The sequence below is a fragment of the Neophocaena asiaeorientalis genome, unplaced genomic scaffold (assembly GCF_003031525.2).
Source record: "Neophocaena asiaeorientalis asiaeorientalis breed wild unplaced genomic scaffold, Neophocaena_asiaeorientalis_V1.1 scaffold134, whole genome shotgun sequence".
Lineage (NCBI taxonomy): Eukaryota > Metazoa > Chordata > Mammalia > Artiodactyla > Phocoenidae > Neophocaena > Neophocaena asiaeorientalis.
Genome location: NW_020185339.1, coordinates 18,010,869 through 18,037,567, shown reverse-complemented (window position 1 = coordinate 18,037,567; position 26,699 = coordinate 18,010,869). Strand labels below are relative to the sequence as shown.

Genomic DNA, 26,699 nt, shown 5'->3' with positions numbered 1-26,699 from the left:
TGTGTTTTTCTGATCATGGTTCTTGCAAACAGTGCTATCAGTTACTAAAGAATAATGACCTTTATTGATTACCTAAACTGTATTGGACATGAAAGAGGATATCACGTAACCCTCATAGCAACCCTATAATATGCGTTATTTTCTCTCCTTTAACGATGAAGAAACTGGTGTTCAGAGGGTTAAGTAGGTTCCTCAAAGGTCAAAGCTAATATTATGGTAAAGGCAGTATTTGAACCCAGGTCTATGAGGTATCAAAGCCCACACACAGGCTTACTCACTCCCCTGTATTCAGATGAATCCACTAGATTTATCCTCTGGCTTTAAAACTCCATACTACACCTTTAAAAAACTCCTAAGTCCCGATGAACATGCCTTGGCATTAAGCTGAAATGACCAAAAATCTTCTGGAGGCCAGACTGACCCTCCTGCCTCCTTGTACAGTATATGCATCTGCCTCTTTGAACATCCAATGAAAGTTCTACATAGTGTCCACAAGATGGATCAGCTTTTTTAAAGCACCTCATATCGTGGGAAATGCCCTTGTATATTGGTCGGTTAGTGGAATTAATTTAAGGTAACATTGATAGACAGGAAAATGATACAAATATTCTGAATCCCCAGCTGGAATTCCAAGAGGTTAGCATTAAAATTCTCACTCACTTTGTCCTTCCCTCCGACATCCCCTCGGGCCAGGATTCCCCACTGGGGGTTCTGGGGGTGCTACCTCCTTAATACTTCTCATCCTCATCCTTTCTTCTCCTTGCCCACCTCCACTAACTAGCTCTAGGCTTCTTTTTTCACCTCTTCTTTTTCCTTCCAGTAAGCATCTTCATTGGTCTCCCTGCCCTCAGTCTGACATCCCTCCAGTCATTCTGCTATACCAGAGTGATCTTTTTCCTGATCAAAGTCCTTCTCTGGTTCTCTTTTGCTCTTTGAGTCTCCTTATCTCCTGTAGCACTCAGTATACTAGGTAGGCTGAATAATGGTCCTCCGAAGATATCCATATCCCCAGAGCCTGTGAGTGTTACCCTATATGGTAAAAAAAAATGACTTTGCAGATGTGACTGAGTTAAGGATCTTGAAATGGGAAAGGTTATCCTGGATTATCCAGATGGGGCTAGTGTGAAATCACAAGGTGAAATCATAAAAGGAAAGCAGGAGGGTTAACTGGAGAGAGTGTGGTGATGTGACAACAAAAGCAGAGATTGGAGCGGGTTTCCGGTACAGGTCCAAGGAATGTTGGCAGTCTCCAGAAGCTGGAAGAGGCAAGGAATAGATTCTCCCCTAGAGCCTCCAGAAGGAACTAGCCCTCCAAAAGGAGCTAGCCCTCCTGACACCCTTGATGCTAGCCCCAAAAGACTTTCTTGGACTTCTGACCTCTAGAACAGTAACAATAAATTTGTGCTCTTAGACCATTGAATTTGTGGTTATTTGTTACAGCAGCAATAGGAAACTAATTCGACCCTGTTCTGTAATCATTAATTTTCTTTTCCACTAGACTTGCACTGTCCAAGACAGTGGCTATTTAAATTTAACTTTCAAATTAGGTACAAAAATTAAATTTTTCAGTTCCTTAATTACATCTCATTTTAAGTACTTAGTAGCCATATGTGGCCAGTGGTTACTGTATTGGCCAGTATAGCTCTATTACACTTTCATGGCTGCAGCACGTTCTGTTGAACTGAACTGCTTAGGACAAGAATTGTGTTCACCTCTTCTGTTCTCACCCCCTGTCCTTCACTGCAAAGGGCCTTGGCTGGATCTGGAGCAGGCCGTGGAAGCAGGCTCAGGCTGTATGCACAGGGAATTGAGAGCACATTCTACCTGTAGGACAGGATCTGTGTGAGAACACTCCCTGTGTCCCCAGAACTCCTTACCAGCACAGGGGCACCATTGGCCCAAGTCTAAGAGTATCCTCTTTGTACCTGTCACAATGGCTTAAAATGGATGATAGATGCACAGTTGTGTTCAGTAAACATGTTGAAAACCAGTGAATGCCCTGCGTTCTGTGCGTGCTGGGGTTTCACAGTGAATAAAACAACTTCCCTGTCCTCGTGGAACTTACATTCTAGGGGAAGAAATAGCTAATTAACCAGTAAATAAGTGTGTACTCTAATGTCAGGGAATAATCAGTGACATGAAGAAAAATGTAGCAATAGGATAGATTGGTGGGGGCTGGGAGCTGGTGGGTATACTTGATATCAATAATTGGATAAAACCTTTCAGGGGAGGTGACATCTGAGGATAGGCCTCAATGAAGTGAGACAGGGGACGTGGGAAGAAAGAAAAAGAGGAAAGCAATATGGGGTGCAGTTTTTTTATCGAAGTATAGTTGTACAATGTTGTGATAGTTTCAGGTATACAGCAAAGAATATATATATATTCTTCTTCTAAATTCTCTTCCATTATAGTTTATTATAAGGTATTGAATATAGTTTTCCCATGCTCTACAGTAAGTCCTTATTGTTTATCTATTTTGTATATGGTAGTGTGCGTCTGTTAATTCCATAATAACAATTTATCCCTCACCACCTCCCCTTCCCCTTTGGGTAACTGTAAGTTTGCTTTCTATGTGTTTGAGTCTGTTTCTGTTTTGGAAACAAGTTCATTTGTACTTTTTTTTTTTTTAAGATTCCACATATAAGTGATATCATAGAATATTTGTTTTTCTCTGTCTGATTTACTTCACTTGGTATGATAATCTCTAGGTCCACCCATGTTGCTGCAAATGGCATTATTTCATTCTTTTTTGATAGCTGTGTAGTATTCCATTGTGTATATATATCAGATCTTCTTTATCCATTCATCTGTCAATGGACATTTAGGTTGCTTCCATGTCTTGGCTGTTGTGATTAGTGCCGCTGTGAACATTGGAGTACATGTATCCTTTTGAATTAGAGCTTTCGTTTTTTGATATGGGGTGCAGTTTTAATCACTGTCATTCAGAACTCCATGTCCCCCAGTAGTACACTTCCCGCATTCTTTCCCAGTGCTTCCCTTTGTTCGGTCACACTGGGTGTCCACACTGGCCACAATTTTATTATTTTATTGATATTATTTAGATACTAAAATCGTGTGTTTGTGTGTATACACATACACATACTCACAATCTAAGCTTTTTAAGTTCTAGTTGAAGAGGACCTTTACACTAAAACACTATGTACCTCTTAAACAGTACAGAATTATCAACCTCTTGTAAGTTTTCTCCTTGACCTATGCTTTGCTGATTGGGGGTGAGAGAGTGGCCTATTCTCTAATCCTCATTATACTCTTAAAACCGCTCCGTAGAACTTTACTGGCCCATATGGCAGCCACTAGCCATCGGTGACTATTCAGCTCTCGAAAGGTGGCTAGTTCCCATTGCAGTGTGCTGTAAGGTTAAAATACACACCCCATGTTGAAGGCTTAATACAAGAAATTTCAGAATATCTCATTATTAACTTTTTATATTGATTACATGTTGAAATTATAATATTTTGATATGTTGGGTTAAATACAATATATTTAAAAATTAACTTCACCTGTTACTTTTATTGTCTTCAATGTAGCCACTAGAAAATTTAAAATCACATATGTGGCCTACATTTGTGGTTCATATTCAACTTCTACCTGCTTACTTTCTGAGGGTACTTGTCTGCAGTTGGGCATATCATCTGGCTGTGATGCCTTGGGGAGAGAATTAAAATGTGGGGGGACGAATATGTTCAACAGCCATAGACCAATGTCTAGCTCATATAATATTTAACTCCATAGGAAGCCCTAGTTAAAAGGGAAGACTCAGTAGATGATGCTGTTCAGTAGATTGAGTTTCTTTGAAATGTGACTGTTACCTACTTTAGATTTTTATCTCCACTGCATACTTGTCCTCTTTTTAGGTTTTTCCCAGAACTGAAAATTTAAGATAGTGTGTATCATCCCTTTCAGAGCAGGTGTATAATTTTTCAGGATCATTGGGGAAAGATTTTAATGAGAACCATCTTTAAAATAGCAGTATTCATGGGCTTCCCTAGTGGCGCAGTGGTTGAGAGTCCGCCTGCCGATGCAGGGGACACGGGTTCGTGCCCCGGTCCGGGAAGATCCCACATGCCGCGGAGCGGCCGGGCCCGTGAGCCATGGCCGCTGAGCCTGCACGTCCGGAGCCTGTGCTCCGCAACGGGAGAGGCCACAACAGTGAGAGGCCCACGTACCGCAAAAAATAAAATAAAATAAATTAAATTAAAGTAGCAGTATTCAGTATTTGAAAGAATTGTAAACCTTAAAAAAATTTTTTTAATGATATTACCTGGTATGCCTAAATATATATAACATTGCTGGAAAAGACAAATCTGTTTTGTGTTTTTTTTTTAATCAACAGATTTTTCAGAGTAGCTTCAAGATTACTTGTTTTTATTTATTTTATAAAGAAAATTATATAATTGGAAATAGCAAAAGTTGCCAAAGCAATTGAAAATATTTTGGTATTATTTTTTCCCCCAGGGGGCTTGGCACAGGGGCTGTTGGAAGTGAGAAGGAGGAAGTAAAGAATTCTACTATAGCAGAAGTTAACATTGTAAATCAACTAGACTTCAATAAAATGAATTTTTTTAAAAAAGAATTCTAGGAACCTTCTTTTTATAGTTAAAAGCCTGGACTGGAGTCAGATCGCCTGGGTTCAGAATCCAGCTTTACCTACTGGCCAAGTGACCATGGGCAAGTTATTCACCTCTTTTTGCCTCAGTTTAATTGTCTGTAAAACTGAGGTAATAATAGTACTTACCTAATAGAAACGGTATGAGAATTAAATGAGTTAATTCATATATCAATAAAATAGAACAATGCCTGATATTATATGCACTCAATCAAATTTCACTATAGTAATACATTATTGTCATTACTTTTATTAGATATCTTACATATGAATGTAACATTATATTTTCTAAGCCCTTTGACCTTCATACCTCCATCCTTCTGACAATAGTGTGAGTCCGTAAGGATGGGTATTTTTTTTAACTTACTTTTTTAATTGAAGATAGTTGATTTACAGTGTTGTGTTAATTTCTGCTGTATAGCAAAGTGACTTAGTTATACACATATATACATTCTTTTTTATATTTTTTTCCATTATGGTTTAGCCCAAGATATTGAATATAGTTCCCTGTGCTATACAATAGGACCTTGTTGTTTATCCAGAGGATAGGTATTTTTTATACCTGTTTTAATGGTGAAGTCACCTGAGCCCAGAAGAGGGTCAGTGACTTGCCCAAGGTCACTGAAGTGTTTAGTGACTGAGCTGGGAATCTCATCCATGTCTGTGGATTACCGGTTTATCTTTCCCAGTAGCCCGATAAGCAAGGCTTTTAAACCCCAGGGAAAGTTACACTGTGGTTTATACACTGAAGCTCTGCAACTCCCTAGTTAAATTGTGGGTTTTCTCTTTGAATTATACCCCAGTAACAGCACCCCAGTGATTGCTTGTGGATGGCTTTAGGGTGTGTTTATTTTATGTAAAATCCCAGTGAACTCTAAACATTTCACAGCAGAGGGTTATCTTTGCATTAAAATGGTGGTGTCCTCAACACACACCACACTTAACTGTTTTTAAGACCCAGCCTTATCCCTGTTTACTGTGTAACTTTGTAAAATTTTGTAGAATGAAAACCATACTACTGTGTTCCCAAAATACGGATCTGGATCGATTGAGCTTATTTAATTGTTTTCAGATACACAATAACTTGAAGAAAATATAGGCTTTGGAGTCAGACAAAGATGGATTGAAACCTAGCTCTGCAAAATAGGGATATTGGAGTGTATTTTGCAGGACGTTTGTAAAGATTTGAAGTAACGTAATAAAGGGCCTGGCCCTTAGGAGGGGACAAGTGATGGTAGTTAGAGATGCTCTGGAATTTTTACCCGTGTACAAGTGGAGTTGTATCTTCTACACCAGAAACTGCATGTGAAGAAATCATTAGGGGTTGGAAAATTTAAATGAATATAACCTAGAGCTTTGCATATTAGAAAATATTTGGGGAAGTATACAACAAAATGTTATCAATATTTATTGCTTGGTGATAGAAAATCGAGTGGGTTTTTAAACTTACATTTTCTAACACATAATGTACATGTCTGCTTTTGTAGCAATAAACAGTTATTTTTAAGTTAAAAGAATCATTCATATATTTTTAAAAAGCACAAAAAGTAACTGCACCACATTAACAGGTGTGTTCCCAAGACAGATAATTTTCCCCTCTTTCTACTTTTATAATCTTCTAAAATGAGTATGTTTGCATGAATGCTGGAGAAAATAAAAGTGCATTCTTTTTTTTTTTTTTTGCGGTACGCGGGCCTCTCACTCTTGTGGCCTCTCCCGCTGCAGAGCACAGGCTCCGGACACGCAGGCTCAGCGGCCATGGCTCACGGGCCCAGCCGCTCCACGGCATGTGGGATCTTCCCAGACCAGGGCACGAACCCCTGTCCCCTGCATCAGCAGGCAGACTCTCAACCACTGCGCCACCAGGGAAGCCCTAAAAGTGCATTCTTAATATGCATGATCACCACCCTCAAATAGAATCTACAGTACTTTAGAACTCACAGAAAATATGAATTCTTTGGAAATGTGTGAAGATATTCTAGGACCAACAGATGTAATAATAATAACCATAGGTACCATTTGTTTGAGTGTTTTCTATGTGAGGCTCAATTTGAATTCTTTACATGCATTATCTAATTTAATCCTCATAACAACCCAATGAGGTTGGTTTTACTTGAGATTTAAGATTATATAAATTACCCAAATTCAGGACTCAGAATTTAACCTTGTGACTTTCAAAGAAAAAAAAAAATCATAGTAACATGATCATAGTAACAGAGGAAATTTTCACTTATGCTCAGCTGGAGAAATAAAGCTTTCCACCAATTTTATGACCAAGTTTGTATAGGACCAAGTCTTCTCAGCAGCTAGCTGTCAGGCCAACTTTAAACTACCATATATTGATTTTTTTTCCTCAATTTTTTCTTAATTGGGCAACTTGGGGTTGGGGAAAAATGGGAATGGTGTTGCTTGAATATCTTTTACTTGACTTAGGCTTAAGGGAGAGCATAGCAGAACAAGAGTACAGGTATTAATAAGGGGCGAGGTTTGTTAAGTGAAAACACGTGGTGATACTGAAACCTATTTTGTACCACTTCAAGCATGGAGGTTATGGGTAAATCTGCTCCTATTGTAATGGGTAATGAACTTGGCAACTGTCTTTCTTTTAGCCTTTGTTTCCCAGAGTGGTTAGGAAAAGATGTTAGGTTTTGAAGGAAGTTTCATTTGAGTTTCCATAACCATTTCCTCATAACTGTTAAACCTTTCCTTTCTTTTAAGTATTAGCTTCTCATGAGTTGTCTGACATCCTGGGCTTTTTAATTGGTTGACTTTGCCCTGCCTCTCAAGTGCACTGACTCATACATAGTACCTTTTTGGAAGTTTGATATTTAATTTTAAAAGTATTTCTGTGAATTCTTTGCAGAGGGGGTGGGGTGCCCCAGTTTATTCATGTTTATGTAAAAGCAACTAGCATGAGTCGTATTGTTGGCATTTGATATGTTTTTTATTGAACCAGAGGAGGGGTTCTTGTTTCAGTTCAAGGAGACTTTTCTAAGGGTTGGAGTTGCCTGACAGTAGCACAGACTGTCCTTAGGAGACAGGTAGTGAATTCTGTGCAGGCATGGCCTTGGGGGAGTTTGATTACCAGACAGTAGATAGGACTAAATGATTTCTAAGGCTTACGGTAAATTTGAGATTCTGTGATTTTTCTGTTTCTCTAACATGTGTCTAAAGCGGAGAGAAACAAAACATAAATTGGAACCACAGATTATCCGGTAGAGCCTTTGATAGCAATGATGGTTAATGGGGTTTGTATCAGCACTGGAAGCAGAAGTGCTTTTCTCTGGTTTCCCAAGTCAGCATGGATAGTTCTCGTCTTGAGAAACTGTTCCAATAAGATTGGACTGCAGATCATCTTCCAGATTTAGGCTGAGCCCTAGGGGATAATGATGACGAGGAGAAAATGTTCTAGCATTTTCAATTCCGAGAAAACTAGTGTGAGAGTTTTAGAATGGTCGAACTATTCACATCCAGGTGACAAATAAATTCACTTAAAAGCCAAGAAATAATATTACTCACTAAATATGCCACCTTAAATTATTTTGATTGGTTTTCCACACATCATTTACATTGTAGCCTCATTCATGAGGTCCCGAAAGTTATAATTAATCTGGATTTTGTTTCTCTTCTATTTCTGACAGTTGGACAAGGTGTTGATTTTGTCCAATAAGCCGTCTTTGTCAGAAATCACAAAATGGTAGCCCAGAGGCAAAATCTGGCTCAAGGATGGGTTTTCATTGGCTTGGACGGGGTTTGATTTTGTTTAATTAGTTGCTGATATTTAAAATTTTGGAGATTTTACCCCCAAATCAGATTTCTGGCTTCTCTCCAAAAGATCAGGTTTGGCATAACTGCATCAGGCTTCGCTACACAGCAAGCATTATCTGGAGCTTGGTGGCTAGATGAGGCATGTGTTCCTGCTTAAGCAATCCTTACCTTTCCTTGTTTTGTTTTTGTTTTTGTTTTTTGTTTTTTTTGCGGTACTCGGGCCTCTCACTGCTGTGGCCTCTCCCGTTGCGGAGCACAGGCTCCGGACGTGCAGGTTCAGCGGCCATGGCTCACGGGCCCAGCCGCTCCGCGGCATGTGGGATCTTCCCGGACCTGGGCACAAACCCGCGTCCCCTGCATCGACAGCCGGACTCTCAACCACTGCGCCACCAGGGAAGCCCTCCTTGTTTTTTTTATACCCTGCCCGCTTCACTCATTTATGGGCCCAGTCTGGGCTCTGAGGGCATTTAGGTTTGTGACCCTTCCTCTATAAGTAATGCTCATGTGCGGGTCTTAAGACTATAAGTAGCTATTATTTCAGCCTCAGGAAGGGACTGCAGAATAAGGGAAAGTTTTTCACTGGATCTGGGCAGAGTGTTCTGCCTTTGGGGTGATGCCGGCCTGCCAACTCTGTAACCAGAGGGGAGAAGAGAAACTGTATTCGTCCTGAACTGTGCCGCTGGCGTTCAGGAGAGCCCTAGTCGAGGAGATGGGGCCTGAAGTGCCCTGCGGACTGTTGCTTGCCTAAGCTCAGGGTGCCTTGGCACCTGTGCCAGGGAAGGATCCAGTGGAGTGGCAGAAGGCTCCGTGCCATCCATTCAGACAGCTTTCTGAATCACGGCAGCCAAGAGAACATCATCTGTGCCTGTGAGTAGTGTGGGTTCCCGCCAGAAACTTCTCAACTTCAAAGGAAAGAAAAGAAAATTGTACTGTGGGTCGATGTGGAAAAGCTTTTGGCCTTACTGAATTGGGCTCATTTTTACAGAGAAGGAAGATGGCGCAAAGAATTCTGAGGGATTCTACCTGTATTTCGTGGGCTTTCCATTCTACCCCGGAGGTGCCAAGATCATTAAAATGCTCAAGGAACTGCTAAACCTAACCATGGCAATAGAATGAACACAAAGAGTTGCTGTAGTTTGGTCTGAGAGCTGTGTTAGAATTAGGGTAGTGTGAAAAAAGAGCACGGATGAGCCTTATGGCAAATTCCACTAAAGCTGAAGTTGGCCGTCATGACCAATTTGGATTTCACTTAGGTTTCTAAAGGCTTAAAGGGGTGGTGGAGGCGAGGGAATTCTTACAAATCTGAACAACCTACACTTCGGTTCTAATAAGGAAAAAACTGTGCTTTATGTTTGACACCGAAAGTTTGTTCTTATGCTGGCCCAAGACTGAAGTCTGATATCTGGCATTATTGAAAGCAAACTGTACTCTTCAAAGATCTGAGAGCCTGAAGACAGGCAGGAGGAGACTGAAGCTCCCTCCAAGGCCGTCTGGTGCCCAAGTCTGATCCAGTGACTTCCTAAGACCTTCGGAATTTACTTTACACTTATTTCATTTGCTTCACCCGCCCCCTTTCCTCCCTCACCTACCCCTCCTTGCTCCTCTCTTATCTCTCTTCTCTCCTTGATTCTCGTCTCCTTTGTTTTCTCAGGAAGCTACATTTCCCTTTATCTTTCTTCTACTCCCGCCTGCCTTCTTTTCCTCCTCCCATCAGCCCATTGTCTCCGTATTCTTCTCGTAGTACCTCTTACCCAAGCCTTGGGGAAACTTGACAGCAGAGGGGACAGTGTGTGAGCAGAGAGCTGGGAAGGAAGTTTCAGTCAAAAGCAACATTTAGATGGTAGATGCATAGTAGGGGCAGAAGTCCGGAGAAAATAGCTGGTCCTGGGGATTTGCAGGGAGGAGGATTGTATTTCTCAACAATGCACTAAGAGCTGTTCGTGCATCTGATCACATTTAAAAATGAATCTCTTCCAGATAAGAGCAGCTGTGTAAGAGTGAGTGTGGCAGAGGCAATAAAGCTAATACTGTGTTTGAGATCCTGTGAAGAGCTTATAAAGAGGTATAAGATGAGAAAATGCTAGCTTTTTCACCTTAGTTTCTAAACTGCTGCTTTGTTTTAAAGATTAAATGATACCTTTTCAAAGTAAATTGCAAGATGAATGGACCACAATGTATATAAGAAAGGTAGGAGATAGGTGCTTTAAGTAATTTGCCATTTGAAGCTACTTCAACTCAAAATTAGATACAAATCTAATTATAGTGAAATAAAAGGCAATTCTGAGCACATTATGGTACTTATAAATCCTTCCGCTCCATGGCCTCAGTATTCTGTTAAATATAGCTGACACTGCCTTCTCTTATCTAAATTGGCATTAAACACTTAAAAAAAAATCTCATGTCAAAGGTTTGGCAGAAAATGTCATTTTCTGATAATTTAACCAGTTAGAACGTATTTCTACAGCTATCCTTTCTAAATGTGAATAGTATGCATTTTTTAAAATAAATTGAAGTATAGTTAACATACAATATTATATTAGTTTTAGGTGTACAACATAGTGATTCGATATTTTTATACATTACCAAAAAATCACCACGATAAGTCTAGTACCCATCTGTCACCATACAAAGTTATTACAGTATTATTGACTATATTCCCTATGCAGTGCCTTACATCCCCAGGTGGGAGGGGAGGATATGCCTTTGTTTTTAACTTGTTAAATAAATAAATTGAAGCATTCCCTGGAATGAGAGCTGAGTAAAGATAACACCCCTTTATCATTATAGAATATTTACTTTAAGTCCCCTCCCTAATAATTGATCCAGCCCCTGTCTACCTTACGACCCTGCAATATGTAACAAACCGCCATTCTTGTAAATGCCCTGAACTCTCCAGATACTCATACCCCGGGGCCTTTGCACAGGCTACTCCTTTTGCCTGTAATACCCTTCCCACACCCACCCCCAATTTGACACTTCTACTTGGGGATTTGGAAGGAGGAAGGTAGTATTACTCAACAATGCACTAAGAGCTATTCAGAGCCTTAGTGTCACCTCAGAGCCTTCCCTGATTTACCCTGGGCAGAATTTATTGTTCCTTCCTCTGTGTCCTCACAGCACTTTCCTCATGCTTCCATTATAGGTTTTACAACATTGCCGTTGTAGGAGATGATAGTTATAAAAATAAGTTACTTGTTTCCATGTTTATAGACCAGGAGCTACCTTGGGAGGCCCTGGGGGTAAAAAGCAATGGGTTTAACTTTTCTTCTCCAGGGCCCAGCACCTGAAAGTTACTCAGTAAATGTGTGTCAGATGAAAAGGGTACTAACTCCTTGGCTTGTTGAACAAACAATGAGAGAACATTGTTGAATTCGATTTCTGCAGGTTATGTGGGTAAAGGTTGAGCGTGCAGGACCAGAAGTAACTTTTACTATAGAATTTGGCTTTCATCTGAGGATAAAATAGAAGAATGTTACTTTAATACATAGGTTGCGTATCAAATTGGACATTTTCTGTGGTACTTTGAAGAGATGAAATGAAGAAGAGAATTATTATCTCTGACATTTTCACAAGCTGGTTGATGTTCAGTATTTGCTGTATCTAAGTATTTGCTTAGACCTAAAAAAAATCATCAAAAATATACATATATATATAATATATATGTGTATGTGTATTTCCATATATAGATGTATAGAGCTATATATGAGTTTTTAAATTGCCATCTCTTTAAGGATTTTGTAGCCTAGGATTGAAAGGTATTTATTCTATGATCCAGAATTGTGGCTTTCAGCTGTGAAATGAATGTTAAGGAAGCACAGGTAACTAGGCTACTTTCCAGTTTCCTTGTATCAGCTCCTGAGTTAGAGTTCAGGTAGTTCACTTGGAGCCAGAGGTTATTGGAGCTCTCATTTATTGAACTGTAGTTAAATAAAAATAAGATATAAAGTTGCCAATAGCAATCCAATCAAAGTCTCTAATAGAAGTCTAAGGAAAATTAAGTGAAATGATTAGTGCTTCCTTTGTTATTTTCCTAGATGAAGGTTTTCACTTATGTTAGAAATGGACATATAAAAGATACCTTTAGGGCTTCCCTGGTGGCGCAGTGGTTGAGAGTCCGCCTGTCGATGCAGGGGATGCGGGTTCGTGCCCCGGTCCGGGAAGATCCCACATGCTGCGGAGCGGCTGGGCCCGTGAGCCATGGCCGCTGATCCTGTGTGTCCGGAGCCTGTGCTCCGCAACGGGAGAGGCCACAACAGTGAGAGGCCCACGTATCACACACACACACACAAAAGGTACCTTTAACTGAGAGATGTTTAAAACATGATTTTCACTGGATTTAACTGGAGTTCTTTTCAACTGTTGACTGAGTAGAACATTGTTTTTGTGGGAAAGCTTGTAGGGCTGGATGCCAGCAGAACCACATGGAGCAGAGAATGAAGAGGTGTAGTGATGGGGTGGTGTGTTGCAGGGAGATGAGGCAGGAAGCACATTTTATGAATTAGCAAAATTTGAGTCCTATGTCTAGATGTGGATAACGAAGCATTTTAGAAACTAATTATCTTTACTGAAGCAAGCATTCATCAGAGATAGTTATTGAGTATCTATTATGTGCTGTATGTAAATTCAGAGACGTGATATTTGTATTTAAGGGATTCATTCATAAGCTATATAGTTCAAAGCTCTACAGTCATTGTAACATAATAGCAGTAGTACAGTAATGATTTAAAACGAAAGCAATTGACCAAAATACATGGTTTCCTGTAAAGCTGTGACATTCAGGAAGTACTAGGGAATTAGAATTAGCCACTTAGCTAGTTTTGTAAAATGTTAGGTTTTTTTTTGGCTTTTGGCTTTCTTTTTTTTTTTTAATTAATTAATTTATTTATTCATTCATTCATTTATTTTTGGCTGCTTTGGGTCTTCATTGCTGCGCGCAGGCTTTCTATAGTTGCGGTGAGCTGGGGGCTACTCTTCGTTGCTCTGCAGCATGTGGGATCTTCCCGGACCAGGGCTCGAACCCGTGTCCCCTGCATTGGCAGGCAGATTCTTAACCACCGCACCACCAGGGAAGCCTTGGCTTTCTTTAAGTAAGAGATATAAATGCAATTTTTATTGCTTTTCTAAATGATGCTAGACATTTGACACTTAAACTTTTACTTGATACATTAATAGTTATATACAGCATCTATATACATTCTAATAACTTAGCTCTAAGGCTAGGCCTAGATCACTTAGGCTTGCTTTGTGTAATTGCACACTATGTGTAATTGTTGAGGGTTATAATTTTGCATCATGAACTTTGGAGTCAGACAAACCTGAGTGGGAATCTAAGCTCTAGTAACTTAATCATTGTATAACTTTGGACCAAACACTTAACCTCCTGCTTCAATTTCCTCGTGAATGTAATGGAGGCATTACATAATAGGTTTGCTGTAAGAATGAAATGAGCTAAATTACATCAAGTACTTATCACAGCATCTGGAACATAGTAGGAACTCAGTAAATATTCTCCTGTTAGACATAAATGGTAAATTGCTTGTGGGGTTAAACTGTGTTCTAGTAGATGCTTTAAAATTATAATTTGAAAAAAGCCTCAATTTGCAATTAATTCAATACAGAAAATTTAAACTAGTTTATTCTTAAAACTTATTTAGAGAAAAAGATGTGTAACATGTTTACTCCATGAGACTCCATGTTGAATAATTTCAGGAAAGAATGTCAACGTTTAAAGAATGCCTTGAACCTTTGTCAGTGACACAGCCCTTCCAAAATGTAAATCTTTGGACTCTCTGTAGATCAGTGATTTCCACACACTGTCTTTTTCTGGTAGTAAAAATCAATCTACTAATGTGGTCTTAAGTGTTCTTGCTTAATTATAGGGAAGGTAATGAAGTCCTGCCTCTTGTACATTCTAAATGAAAGCACTAAAGCTAATCATTCAGATCTGTACTTCCTTAAACTGGCCTTTCCTACAATGTAGTTAAACTGCAGTAATTGATCAGCTTAATTTATTGCCTTTTATCCTAGCTAGTTTTCATCTGGAAAAAAAAAAAGTACAAATTTGTTTTCCATACTTTTCCTGAAAATGTTATCTGGACCAAAATACAATATTTGGCTTTCAAACGCTGTGAAAACTGATGCTTTTGTAGTAAGCTTTATTCTAAAATAATACTGAGGTAAATGTCACTTCAAATGAAGATATTATTATGAGAACTTAGAAAAACAGACACAGCCTCTCTTTAAGTGCAGGAAATGTTGTGAAATTGACTTTACTTTCATATGCATACCGTGAGGATTAACTGTGCTGAGAGGACACTTTCTTATTTTATTCCAAAAGATTTCATCATGAACTCTACTCCCTCTCAAATGTGCTAATTATCTCTGGAGTTCTAGGATGCAGCCATGGTTCAAGCTTAGAATGGAAGCAAACCTATTTCATATATGTCTATGGTACTTAGTTTGCCTAAGTCGTTGGTGATTTCGTAAGTCAGCAGTAGAAAAAGACTTTAGGGAGTTATATTTTCCACGAGACAGTAGTCTGATCCAGCCACGCTAAACTTCCTTCCCTAGAACCTTGCTCTTCTGGGCCAGGGTATCAAGAATTATCATTTTCGGGCTTCCCTGGTGGCGCAGTGGTTGAGAGTCCGCCTGCCGATGCAGGGAACGCGGGTTCGTGCCCCGGTCCGGGAAGATCCCACATGCCGTGGAGCGGCTAGGCCCGTGAGCCATGGCCGCTGAGCCTGCGCGTCCGGAGCCTGTGCTCCGCAATGGGAGAGGCCACAACAGTGAGAGGCCCGCGTACCGCAAAAAAAAAAAAAAAAAAAAAAAAGAAAAGAATTATCATTTTCAGTTATTTAAAGAACTACTTTTCCATTCCCCAGATTTGCATAGCCTTCCAAATTTTACATATCCTTTAAATGCAGTGCAGGGCCGACTACCTCTGAAGCTATCACTGATGAAGACCTCAGCTCTGGCCTATGGTCTTTTCTTTTCTGAAAGTCCTTTAGTCTGTGTAGTTGACACCATCAAATCTAGAACTTGTATTTTCCTTTTTTCAATCCACATTATATGATAATTGGCCAATACAGTGTTTGACATGATGAGGAAGTCTTTGTATATCTCATCTCATTGAAGCCTTCTATTGCCTTTGGGAGGCAAATATGGCAGTTATGATTAACGATCATTTTGCAGTTGAGGAAACATGAGTTCCATCCACAGAGATGGTTACTCTTCCAAGGTCCTACTTCTAACTGGAACTGACGTCCTGATACTCTGTATTCTACCCCGTATTTGCCTTGTGCATAAATCTTGTCTTCTGATCTCAAGTCCGCTAACTCTTCAAAGACCTTTTCTGATGGTAACCCCACATTCCAGATTCCACTTATGAGAAACTTAGTTGCTAATTCATTCATGTACTAGAGGAGAATTGTCCTGTAGATGAACCACATTTCCAATTTTAAATTTTCTTTAGCAGTCACATTTTTAAAAAAAAAGAGATGAACAGGTGATATTAATTTTAACATCTTTTTATAACCAAAATGTCTAAAATTTTTAATTCTAACATTAACTAATATAAAAAATATTAAGGAGACACTTTTATGTTCTTTTTTTCCCCCCACACTAAGATTTTGAAGTCCTCTGTGTATGTTACACTTAGAGCACATCTCAGTTTGGAGCAGCCACATTTCAAGTGCTCAGTGTGACAGATGGCTGCATGTTGGGCAGCACAGCTTTTTTCCTACAATGTGGTTGACAATCAGCTTCTCCTCTCCGATAACAGATAACATGGACATATTCATTAGTTCCATACCAGATGACAGAAATGAGTGATTCATAACTAATTAAAATAATAGGCTCAGGCAGAGAAAAACATGGATACCATTCATTCTTGTGAGGGTTTCTGTCGGTGGTGTTGGTTTGTTTTGCCCAGCAATTCATAATTCAAATGAGGACCCCTGTAGCTTACAAAGGAAACAATTTAATAAGGTATAGGATACGTAGCCTTTCATTTCATTTATTTCTTCATTTATTTGTGCTGTTTTCTAGAATGCAAATCTGATCATGTGTCTCTCTTGTTCAAAATTGTTCAATTCCTCCCAACTGGTGTTTCCTACAGTTGCCCAGTGGTAAGATTCACCTGGGTACTTAGTTAAGATCCTCTGTTCCCGGTCCTGTCAGACCGACAGAATCAAAATATCCAGCTGAGGGACCTGGACACAGGTATTTTTAGTAATCACCCCTGGTGGCTCTTATCATCAAGCCAGTTGGGGAAACTGGCCTAAAAGATAGAATTTTACTCCTCAGTCTACCGTGTGGGATCCTTTCTGACCTAGCCCATGACTAGACCCATTACCCAGCCAGAGTTAGGTTTTAGCACAGAGAAGCACTTGGCAAGGTACTCTTCCTGTGCTCTCCTCCTGCCTGTGCTTGTGTTCTTTCAGCCTGGGATGCCCTTCCCCTTTGTGTCTGCCAACACACTGCTGGGTCCCCCTCAGGATCACCCCCGCAGCGTTTGCCTCATTTCCCGACACACCTCCTCCCATTGCTCCTTGACATTGGTAAATCAAGGCCCTGAAGGTCACTAGCTCTCACTATCTGTTTGTCTTGGCTGTCTTCTCACTGAGGGATGGGGCTTATGATTTCCAGTCTGTTATTAGAGCCACTTAGAAGGGAGTCTGGCACAAGGAAATAGTCAATAAATATTTTTCTAGTGAAAGCCTGCTGATACTAGTAATAATAACATCTCCATCTGTTTCATAGTGGTTTACAGATTGCAGCATGCTTTTCACTTACATCATCTCATTTAATTCTCTCACCACAGCCTCGTGAGGTGGAACTCATATTTTTCAAGATGTTAAGCAACTTGCCCCATGTCATGTGACTTGTAATAGGTGACACCGTAACTCCAACATGGGTCCGTAACGTACAGAGTGTAAAAGAAGCATAAATCTTGGGTTCAGGTTTCTAGTGAAAAGAAGAAACGGCCTTTGCTTATTCAGTCTATTCACACACAAAAAGAAATTAATAAAGTTCTTTCATGTTTATGGATTTTTTTTTTTGCTCCAAATTTCTAGCCTTTTTAGCATATTTCTTTTTTTTAATTAATTTATTGGCCGCGTTGGGTGTTCGTTGCTGCGCGCGGGCTTTCTCTAGTTGTGGTGAGCGGGGGCTACTCTTTGTTGCGGTGCACAGGCTTCTCATTGCGGTGGCTTCTCTTGTTGCAGAGCACGGGCTCTAGGTGCACCGGCTTCAGTAGTTGTGGCTCATGGGCTCCAGAACACAGGCTTACCAGTTGTGGCACATGGGCTTTGTTGTTCTGCAGTATGTGGGATCTTCCCGGACCAGGGCTTTGAACCCATGTCCCCTGCATTGGCAGGTGGATTCTTAACCACGGCGCCACCAGGGAAGTCCCAGCATGTTTCACAGAAGTTCTGTTTAGCTAATCAGTAGCTGCAAGATTATATAAATATTCACATCAGCAATGATTATGTGAACGATTGATGGAACCAGTTAGTCTAATTGGGTTCTTCTCTTTAAAGATATTCCAGTGGTTCTTACCTGGTATTTGGGAGAATTCCTTATAGCCCACGGGTAAAGGTACTGATAAATCCACACACAATGTAGACTTTTTTGACATCATAAGGAAAGTCTGACGAAACAAGACTATGAAATAATTGAGATGGTCTGTGATGCTTTAGAAGTGTTGCTGTGTTTTTATTTTTTGCTGGATGATCACGAGTATCACACCCAGTCTATCAGTTTTATGCCCTAGTCCTAACCATTCAGTAACAGAGAAACAGCCCAGCCTGGCCGCAGTCTTTCCGTGAAACATGCATCACACTCTGTGGTCTCACACAGATTTATTTTAAGGGTTAGGACTTCCCTTTATCAGAGCAATAGCAAGAAATGCCTCTGTTTCCTCCTTTCCTAGGCAATTCCATTTTATTTGGTAAGTATTAGTCAATATTTCTTAGAGGAACTATTTCAATTTTTTAAACAAATTGAGTAGTTTGAAAGCATAGTCTTTTTGTGTGTTATTCTTGTTGGATTATTGATGTTGATTCATCCTCTGGTAGAACAGAAATTAAATAAGTCATTAAAAAAACCCAGTAAATTTTAGCTCCTTTAAAATGGCCATTATTAGTATTTAGTAGGTCCTGCCCTAGATTTAAATAATAGCTGCTTGGAGCCTCCTCAGAGATGGCATTTTTCTGCCTGAAAGAGTTTGCGCTGTTTTATGCAGTTGTCTGGGAGTCATGGTGATAAGCCCCTCCTGATGTTCTATTAGGTAAATCTTTTCTATACCATTAGAAATTGTAATAATTAATGTACAAATGATGCTAGCCAGTAATTAAATTTACTATTCTGACTCACAGATAAATTCAGGATGAAATTAAAATATTGAAGCAAGAGCCATTTTTTGAAGACATCATTTTAAAGGGCTTGCCCATATGTTGTCTAATTTGATAAACTACTAAAAAGTACGAGGTATGGAAATAGGAGGACTCATTTTTTTAATTATTATTTTATTTATTTGGTTGCTCCGGGTCTTAGTTTCGGCAAGCGGGATCTTCGATCTTTGTTGCGGCACGTGGGATCTAGTTCCCTGACCAGGGAGCGAACCCGGGCCCCCTCTATTGGAAGTGCGGGGTCTTAGCCACTGGACCGCCAGGGAAGTCCCAAGGAGTCATTTTGTTGTTACTACTGTTATCATTCTCAGAAATGTCTCAACCAAAATTTCAATGAATTGTGATATGGCAGTCTGTTGATTTTTATATAACAGCTATATTGTGATACTTTATATATCATTCAATATACCCATTTAAAGTGTACAATTAAGTGTTTTTTAGTGTACTCACTGTTTTATAACTGTCACCACAATCACTTTTTGAACATTTTCATCACCCCCCGCCAAAAAAAAAAACCCTGCACCCCTTTGCACTCACTTCCCATTTTCCCCAACACCTCCAGCCCTAGTCAACATCTAATCTACTTTCTGTTTCTGTGGATTAGTCTCTTTTGGACATTTCACATTAATGTAATCACACTTTCCATTAGTGACTACTTTTATTCACTAAGTTTATATTTTCAATATAAGCACGAAACATACTTCATTCCTCTTTATGGATGAATAATATTCCATTGTATGGCTGTTATCTCATTTTGTTTTTCTGTTCCATATTGATGGACATTTAGATTATTTCCACTTTTCAGCTGTTAAGAGTCATGCTGCCATAACCGTTTGTCTATATGTTTTGTGGGAAATGTGTTTTCTCTTGAGTATATACCTAGGAGTAGATTTGTTAAGTCTATGTCAACCTTTTGAGGAACTGCCACATTGTTTTACAAAGTGGCTGTACCATTTTACATTCCTACCAGCAGTGTATGAGGGTTCCAATTTCTCCACCCTTCACCAACACTTGTGTCTTTTTGATTACAGCCATCCTAGTGGATGTGAAGTGGTATCTCATTTTGCTTTTGATTTCCTTGTGATCTTTTCCTCATTTGTCCTAAACTTTTCTAAATTAAAAGATAATCAAACAAATTCTCTCCGATTTTTGGAGCGTACTTTTTCTCTAGGTTCTGTCCCTCCACTTTTCCCACTATTGAAAATGTTGCCAGCGTCCTATTTTGACTGGAAAATTACAGATAATGTGAAATAACAGTTACTCCCAGCAAAATGAGGATGGGGTTGTAACTGTTTAAAATACGGTCCTCCGGGGCTTCCCTGGTGGCGCAGTGGCTGAGAGTCCGCTTGCCGATGCAGGGGACGTGGGTTCGTGCCCCAGTCCGGGAAGATCCCACGTGCCGCGGAGCGGCTGGGCCCGTGAGCCATGGCCGCTGAGCCTGCGCGTCCGGAGCCTGTGCTCCGCAACGGGAGAGGCCACAACAGTGATGAGGCCCGCGTACCGCAAAAAAAATAAAATAAAATAGAGTCCTCCTTCTCAAAACTCCCTAGTTCTTGATTTTAAACCCTGAAGGAAGCAAGCAAGAGAAGATCTAAGAATGAGATCCAAGAAGGAAGCCCATATAATTTTTGTGTACTTCTACAAAAACAAAAAGAACAATGGAATAGTAACTTTACATATTGTTATAAAACCTAAGAATAAAAAGGAAATAGCCCATTCACCACATACTGGATTTAATAAGAAAAGGCAAGAATAAAGCAAGTAATACTTTGACACACCATGAGCTAAACTTTTAAATAATATACACGTTTTTATAATAAAATTTTAAAAAAGGAGCGGGGGGAGAAACAAAACAAAACAGAACTCATTGACAGCCAAAGACGTCTGATTTTTTTTTCACTTAGCACAGCAAGATGTGCTAAAATTACTTCATCAAAAAAGACTTCCTGGATGAGAAATGCCCCCACCCTTGATTTTTTTTTTTCTTTATGAAACAAAACTAGGTCTGTATTTGTGGGGGGGAGTTTGGCAGACATGCTGATTATAATACTGTATTGAAAAATATTTACTTTGATGGACTAAAAACCAGCTGCTGTTCGTGGTAGTTAAAAGCCTGTGATAATGTCTTCACTTTGGTGTTCACCACACTTTTATGAGATTAATAATAGGATCCCCCAATCTCCAAGTGGAGAAACCAAGAGAGGACGCTTGAGAAATGCTTTCCTATCTTCTCCTGGGACTCCCCCAAAACCATGCTGCTTGGACATGAGCTTATTGAGATCAGAGACCTTGTTTCATAGTTACTGTATCTTCTTTGCCAGGATATAGGCCTGGCACACTGTAGGTACTTAAAACATGTTTCACGGATGAAAGGCAGGCAGAAGCATTCAATTAATTGACGGACAGACCTGGGTTAGAGGTCCTGCGGGTGCCACTTACAAGCTGAAGTCTCTACATGAAGTATGTCATCTCATTAAACCTCAGTTTCCTCTTTGCAAAATGAGGGTAATACTAGTATCCACTTCATTAGGGTGTAGAACAGCAAGCATTCGATTGTTATTAGCTCTTAAGTTGAGCAAATTTCCTGACTCCTCATTCAGAACTGGATGGCCCTGCTGTTAATGAACCTGATTACACATGGTCAAGTATGTGCATACGTACTGTCAGCTCGGTCTTTATTTGAGAAGAAGCGTGGGAAGCAATTGAGGAGCTGTTATTCGGACATCAATTTCTTAAACTCCACTGAATTAGGTTCAGCCCTCACCTTTAGGGAATCATGCACCCGACACTGGGAAGGATGAAATAAAGAAGTTTTCCAGTATGAATATTCTTGTCTTTGGATGTTAGCCCTGAGTCTCAGAACAAAAACAAGTCAGTAGTTAATAGTTACTGTGTCTTATTTTCCAAAACACACATGGATCATTGTTAGTCATTTGCAGATAGTTTTGCATGACACACTTTTGCTTTTGTGTTTCTGCTAAATCACTAAATGACTAACCTTCCCGTTCCTAATGTATTAAAATTGTGGCAGGACTCTTTTCAGATAAATGTGTCGATAAGGCTTAGTTTGAGCAATGGGGAAAAAGTGAAAGCCAAGTGAAGAGCTCTTGATCTTGTGATCAGAATAATAAAGTGGAATCCAAGGATTGCCCCATAATGAATGGATTATTTGGATATAAAAGGAAATTATTTTTAGGTGTGGCATTCCTATAAACCCTGAAGCTATGTGTTTTACAAACTAGAAATTTATGCACTAAATAAAAATTACCAGATGTCAGTGTTTGTATGTGCCAACTGGCAAAGAAATTGAGAAGGTTCAGAAGTCTGGAAGAAATGATGCTCACTTCTTTGCCATTCAAACTCAAAAAGGATAGTTGAGGTAAAATGCTGTTTAAAAAACTACAGTGTCCTCAGCTACCCAAAGATGTCACGTGTTACAAATTGTTATCTGAAAGGCTTTCATTTTTTTTCCCCTCATGACTCCACGCATGTTTGTGGCATTGCAAATGTAATCCATGTTTCTATTCTAATTTTTTTTTTTTTTGCGGTACGCAGGCCTCTCACCACCGTGGCCTCTCCCGTTGCGGAGCACAGGCTCCGGACGCGCAGGCTCAGCGGCCATGGCTCACGGGCCCAGTCGCTCCGCGGCATGTGGGATCCTCCCGGACTGGGGCACGAACCCGTGTTCCCTACGTTGGCAGGCGGACTCTCAACCACTGCGCCATTAGGGAAGCCCTCTATTCTAATTTATTACATTCTTTCCGGAGGCTTATCTCATTCTTTTACAGGGTCAGCAGATATCTTATTTAAAGACCCAGCCTGAGCACAGCAGCCTCGTAAAGGTCCAATACAGAGCTAAATGTATAATAGGATTCATTATTTTTATCTTGCACAGACCAGCACACCTCAGTAATTTTCATGAACTCATCAAATGGATTCTCTTCTCTCCTTAGAAATTCGAGCTCAACTGGTAGAACAACAGAAATGCCTGGAGCAGCAAACAGAGATGCGAGTTCAGCTTCTGCAGGACCTGCAAGATTTCTTCCGGAAAAAAGCCGAAATTGAGACGGAATATTCTCGGAACCTAGAAAAGTTAGCAGAAAGGTTCATGGCAAAAACAAGAAGCACTAAGGATCATCAACAGTACAAGTAAGAGGGACTTGGCTCAAATTCACCTTTCCAAGGGGATATCCTATCTTTTTACCACCCTTATTGGTTTTAGAATTTTCCATTTTTGTCTGAAAAGTTGTTGATTGATATATCCCCATAGATAAAAGCAACCCTCTGCATTTATAATTTATGAGCGTAAATGTATTACATTTTAAACGAATAGTATTCTCTTGACATGTTTCTCTTTCCAATAAATACACTAGGAGTTGTTGTTTAACACAGGTAGGTGTTTGGATGGGCAAATTTTAAATAGCTGATTCTTCAAGCAAAGACCTCAAGATTTCTGTATAGTGATCTTACATGAAAATAAGCAGTGAGGGTTGCTTAAATTTATATCCCACCCCCCAATCATGCTTGTGGTCATTGCAGTTGAGACTGACTTAAAACAAGGGCTTTTGGTAAAATGCGTACAATCTAGCTTAATTAAACCTTATATTAATTGCAGTTGACCCTTGAAGAACACAAGAGTTAGGGGCACCAATCCCCTGCACAGTCGAAAGTCCACATACTGCTATCTCTGCCTCAAAAATAAAGGAATTGATAAATGAGTCACCTAAAGGCAGGAAGCTGAAACAGTTATGCACAGATCAGGACCCAAGTTCTACATATTGTGATCTCTAACTGAACAGAAACTTTCCCCCTCATCTAGTTAATTTAAGGATGTAATGAAAATAGATGTACTACGTTTTCTTATATAAATTTTTAATTTTTATTTTTGGCTGCGCAGGGTCTTTGTTGCTGTGTGCAGGCTTTCTCTAGTTGCGGCAAGCGGGGGCTACTCTTTGTTGCGGTGCATGGGCTTCTCATGGCAGTGGCTTCTCTTGTTGCGGAGCATGGGCCCTAGGCACACGAGTTTCAGTAGTTGTGGCTCGCGGGCTGTAGAGCACAATCTCAGTAGTTGCGGCACACGGGCTTAGTTGCTCCGCGGCATGTGGGACCTTCCCGGACCAGGGCTCGAAACCACGTCCCCTTCTTTGGCAGGCGGACTTCTAAGCACTGTGCCACAGGGAAGTCCCACAGGGACTATATTTATTGAAAAACATCTGTGTAAGTAGACCTGCACAGTTCAAACCTATGTTCACTGTCAACTGTACTTCATTTGTTTAAAAAAAAAATACATGCAGGTTTTTCTGATGAGATTTACTTTAGAATTTAAATCTGAGACACGAGTAGGCAGACAACTCCAATAGAGTATACAAGGGCTCTGACGGGGTAGATGCCAGGGACAGACCTGATAGAAATCCATTCTGCAGTGGAGGTGGGGACAGCAGGGTCCAGGAAAGGTCCTGGAAGAAGTGATACGTAAGTGAAGACCCGAAGGACTAGTTGGCCAGTAAAGGGACCAGAGCAGAAGGTTCAGGCAAGGGGAACATCACTCATAAGAGACCAGAAGGGAAGGGGTGTAGGGTAGCTTTGCAGAGCAGAAAGTAGGCTGGTGGGAGTGAGTAGCAAGGTGGTGAGCTGTGTGGTGCCCATTGTACATTGTGCCAGATCATGGAGGCTTGTGGATCATACCAGGAAGTTTGGACTTTATCCTAAGGGCCTGAGAAGCCTTCGTAGAGTTTTAAGGAGAAAGAAGACCAGCTCACACCTGCATTTTGAGATGATGACAAAGACTGTAGATAGGATTGGGGGCTGGAGGAGGACACAGTCAAGGGAGGGAGGCCAGGTGGAAGACCCTCACCATAATGGCATGAACTAGCAACACTGCAGGTAGAAAGAAATAGACTTGTTTAGGAGATACTAAAAAGACCTCCCAGTCTTTCATTTCTGGAAAAACAATGAACTAGATAATATGAAAAATACTTGTGCTGTAAAACTCCTGGAAATGCTGACTAAAATATAATAGACATCACTTTAAATGTATAACTGAACTCAGGAAAGTAAGGGAAATTTCCAGGGGCCAAAAAAGGAAAAGGGAATTGAAAACTTGAGTGGTGATTATATCACCCTTTAGTCCCACGTGGGGACAGAAGATGAGGCTAATGCAAGGTAGGGAGCTGGAAGGGAGGACTTCCCCATCACCAATCCTATTGCATTGCATCACAGCCTAAAGTCAGGAGCAACAGAACTACTATCTCAGTGAAATGGTAGAACAGAAAGCCACTCGCCCACCCACACAGGGGACAACAAAGAGGCCCGTCTGCTCAGCCTGGGCTCCAAATGGAAGGGGGTTGCAGAGAAGTGCATCTTAGCCTTCACCATTGGCTTTGCAGTTTCATTTTACACCCTTCTGTGGCCTTGGATCCTACATAAAAACTAGGGTAGGGACTTCCCTGGTGGTGCAGTGGTTAAAAATCCGCCTGCCAATGCAGGGGACACGGGTTCGAGCCCTGGTTCGGGAAGATCCCACATGCCGCAGAGCAGCTAAGCCCCTGCGCCACAACTACTGAGCCTGCGCTCCTAGAGCCCATGCTCCGCAACAAGAGAAGCCACCGCAATGAGAAACCCATGCTCCACAATGAAGAGTGGCCCATGCTCGCTGCAACTAGAGAAAGCCCGAGCACAGCAATGAAGACACAATGCAGCCAAAAATAAAAAAACAAACAAATAAATAAAAAAAAAAACAAACAAATAAATAAAAAAAAAAACAAACAAATAAATTAAAAAAAAAAAAGAAAGGGTAGGTTTGTTGAGAAACCTCCATACTGTTTTCCACAGTGGCTACACCAATTTACATTCCCACCAACAGTATAGGAGGGTTCCCTTTCCCCCCCCCCCTCGCCAACATTTGTTATTTGTGTTCTTTTTGATGATGGCCATTCTGACACTACAATGAGGTGGTATCTCATCGTAGTTTTTTTTTTTTTTTTAATTTATTTGTTTGTTTATTTATTTTTGGCTGTGTTGGGTCTTCGTTCCTGTGCAAGGGCTTTCTCTCTTGTGGCGAGCGGGGGCCACTCTTCATCGCGGCACGCGGGCCTCTCACTGTTGTGGCCTCTCTTGTCGCGGAGCACAGGCTCCAGACACGCAAGCTCAGTAGTTGTGGCTCACGGGCCCAGTTTCTCCACGGCATGTGGGATCTTCCCAGACCAGGGCTCCAGTGTCCCCTGCATTGGCAGGCAGATTCTCAACCACTGCGCCACCAAGGAAGCCCTCATCATAGTTTCTTTTTTAAAGAAGATGTTGGGGGTAGGAGTTTATTAATTAATTAATTTATTTTTGTTGTGTTGGGTCTTCGTTTCTGTGAGAGGGCTTTCTCTAGTTGTGGCAAGCGGGGGCTACTCTTCATCGCGGTGCGCAGGCCTCTCACTATCGCGGCCTCTCTTTTTGCAGAGCACAGGCTCCAGATGCACAGGCTCTGTAGTTGTGGCTTATGGGCCTAGTTGCTCCACAGCATGTGGGATCCTCCCAGACCAGGGCTCGAACCCGTGTCCCCTGAGTTAGCAGGCAGATTCTCAACCACTGCGCCACCAGGGAAGCCCCCTCATCGTAATTTTGATTTGCATTTCCTTGATGATTAGCAATGTTGAGCATCTTTTCATGTGCCTGTTGGCCATCTGCATTTCCTTTTTCTCAATTCCACTCCTGGGTATATATCAAAAAAAACCAAAAACACTAATTCAAAAAGATACATGCACCCGAATATTCATAGCAGCATTATTTACAATTACCAAGGTATGGAAACAACCTACGTGTCCATGAACAGATGAATGGATAAAGAAGCTGTGTTAAATATGCATAATGGAATACTGCTCAGCCATAAAAAAGAATGAAATATTGCC

At 40.6% G+C, this 26,699-nt stretch overlaps 1 protein-coding gene across 1 annotated transcript in view; it reads left to right on the top strand.

The window, feature by feature from the left end:
- Positions 1 to 26,699, top strand: part of SRGAP1 (SLIT-ROBO Rho GTPase activating protein 1) — a 268,726-nt gene that overhangs the window by 108,681 nt on the left and 133,346 nt on the right. Inside the window, exon 2 of the mRNA XM_024737112.1 lies at positions 22,758 to 22,953. Coding sequence (XP_024592880.1) covers positions 22,758 to 22,953 — 196 coding nt within the window. The remainder of the gene's footprint in view (positions 1 to 22,757; positions 22,954 to 26,699) is intronic.